Source organism: Onychostruthus taczanowskii, unplaced genomic scaffold (genome assembly GCF_017590055.1).
Source record: "Onychostruthus taczanowskii isolate IOZ18803 unplaced genomic scaffold, ASM1759005v1 scaffold1523, whole genome shotgun sequence".
NCBI classification, from domain to species: domain Eukaryota; kingdom Metazoa; phylum Chordata; class Aves; order Passeriformes; family Passeridae; genus Onychostruthus; species Onychostruthus taczanowskii.
This window is the reverse complement of record NW_024498712.1, coordinates 1-2,617: the sequence shown is the minus strand read 5'-3', so window position 1 is coordinate 2,617 and position 2,617 is coordinate 1. Positions and strand designations below refer to the sequence as shown.

Here is a 2,617-nt window from a genome sequence, read left to right as displayed (position 1 = left end):
ATTGGCTGAGGTCCCCTGTTTGAACTTCAGTCCAACTTCTCATTGGTATGCTTGGGGACTTGTTATGGCTACCTTCTAATGAGCTAGGCTAGTGGAGTTGGTGTCTGTTCGGCCAAATTATCTGTGTAGCTTTAGACCAGCTATAACATCACCCCCCTGTATCCAGGGAGGAAGAAGAGGACACCCCCTGTGGGGGACCAGGGGAAGGAAATGCCCCCAAGGTCATGGATCCAGCCAAGGAGCTCATCCGCCTTTCTCCATCCGGGTCCCCCATCAAAGGGCTGGAAGACCTGTGGGACACCAAGGCTTTGTCATCCTCCCCACCCATGCCTGTGATCCACAACGTCTTCAGCCTGGCACCTTACCAGGAGTACCTGGAGAAGGCCAAAGACACAGACCCCATCCTGTTCTGCAAGAGCCATCTGTGGGAGGACTCCTCAGCCCAAAACACGGGTGGCAGCCAGGAGCCTGCTGCCCTCAGAGACATCTCAGGGGTGTCCAGCCTCAGGTTGGGCAGTGATGCAGTGCAGAGCCAAGAGGAAAGCTGTTCCAGGAGCATCCCTAAAAAGCCAAAGCCTGTGCCCCAAGAACTGGAGTCTCAGGAGGGCAGCACAGACAGGGTGGGCACTGAGGAGCCGCCCCTGAAGGAAATAGTGCTGGACCTTAGCTTCAAGAAGAGACTGCTAGAAGCTGGGAACACTCAGAGACCCAGTGGCTGTGGGGAGGGGACACTGGACCAAGAGGATAAGGAGAAAGAGGCTGCAGGAGGGAACGTGGGCTTGGGAGAGGGAGCGCAGCCTCGGGTGCCTGAGGCGGACTCAGGGGACAGGAGCAACTTCCAGAGCTCAGCCAACTTCATGTTCCAAAAATACAAGCTGCTGCCCTCCCTCCCAGCCAGCACTGAGCCCCCCCAGCAGGATGGCAGCTCTCCAGCCCCCCAGCCCAGCCCCCCCAGCAGCACCCCCACACCAGCTCACCCAGCCTCCTCTCCATCCAGCAACCCCCCATTCCCACCGCCTGGCCCCCAGCTCAGCATCACCCTGGCCCCAGACCCTCCCCAGACTGTGCTTCCCAAAGCCCCCTCCACCCCGGAGGAAGAGGTGTTGCTGGTCAAGAAGGTCGGTGTTCTCCCCTCGGGGCGGTACTTCAGCGCCCTGCACACCTTGCTCTGTGACACCATCTCGGGCTCGGTGTCCCGCTCCTCCCCGGAGCTCCTGCGGCAGTGGCTGAAGAAGGCTGAGCTGGCAGAAGAGCTGGGAGAGATGCCCAAATCCCTGCCCAGCCCCAAACATGGCTCCAAGGCTGCCGGTCCTCAGAAGCCCAGCAACGGCAAGGAGATCTGGCTACACACACACACACAGACACACAGACACAGACACACAGACACAGAGACACAGACACAGAGACACACACACACACACACACACAGTCACACACACACACAGACACACACACACCTCACACACACAGAGGGAACAGCTCGGCACTGAAGACACGGGAGCGCCCAGGCACAGAGTTCCAACGTGCTTTATTTCAGGAGACACTGGAGGTGTGCAGGGGCCAAAGACAAAAACAAAAGTGAGTCTAGGGTAAAAATACCGGGAAATAGGGGGTGGAGAAGAGCACCAGAGATCCAGAGGTCTGAGGGCTCAGGGGTGGTACCCTGGGAAAGGGCCACTAGGGAATGCCAGGGTGGACAGGCGGGGTTACAGACAATGGAGATCTTCCTAGAACTTGAACATATAAAAGGAGTAGGGAGGGCCAGTGGGGAAGACTGAAGTGGGACAAGTTAATAGAGTGCTGCAGAGCAGCCTGGGGGAAGCCTGTTTCCTCAGCCTGAGCTGAGAGGAATGCCCAGAGCCAACTGTGTGTCTCCCCAGGGCATTGCTACTGCCCTTTCCCTGGCAGGCTCAGGGGCCTCCACAGTCCCCAGGCTGGAAAATGAATAAGGGAGGGCCAGTGGGGAAGACTGAAGTGGGACAAGTTAATAGAGTGCTGCAGAGCAGCCTGGGAGAAGCCTGTTTCCTCAGCCTGAGCTGAGAGGAATGCCCAGAGCCAACTGTGTGTCTCCCCAGGGCATTGCTACTGCCCTTTCCCTGGCAGGCTCAGGGGCCTCCACAGTCCCCAGGCTGGAAAATGAATTCAGCAGAGCTCAGCCTCACACTCTGTGCCGGGACAGCAGCTGTGTGTGTGTCCCTGCGTGCGGATGCTCGGGAGCACGCAGCCCCCACGTCGACCATTCCTCTTCCATGCCGGGGCCGGACGCAGCAGTGGGGGCAGCCAAAGTCAAATCAGGTGGAGAAACAAACAGCCTGGAGCCTGGTGCTGGAACTGAGGTGCACGTGCTTGCAAAATTACCTCCGGTGCCATTGAGATTGCCCCCAGCTGGCACGGACAGGCGCAGGGCTGGCCGGTTTCCACTCTGGGGAGCTGTGCTGACTGCAGGAGGGCAGGGGTGCTGGCCTGGCAGCTGCCTGAGCAGGTTTTGTCCTCCAGAAATGCCCCCAGCCCCAAATGGCACGGACTCTGAGCGCAAGGGCTCTGAGCAGCACTCACAAACTGCGAGAGCAGTAGTGGCCAGACACTATTTCTGTAGTAAAGCTTGTTTCCAGCCCTG

General features: G+C 58.7%; 1 protein-coding gene across 1 annotated transcript; it reads left to right on the top strand.

The window, feature by feature from the left end:
- Positions 1–206: 206 nt before the first annotated feature.
- Positions 207–1,342, top strand: LOC121333034 (uncharacterized protein C15orf39 homolog; the record flags this gene model as incomplete). The annotated part of the gene is made up of 1 exon (XM_041399060.1): positions 207–1,342. A coding segment is annotated over exon 1 (1,118 nt), but the record flags the coding sequence as incomplete, so codon positions are not given.
- Between the last annotated feature and the right edge of the window lie 1,275 nt (positions 1,343–2,617).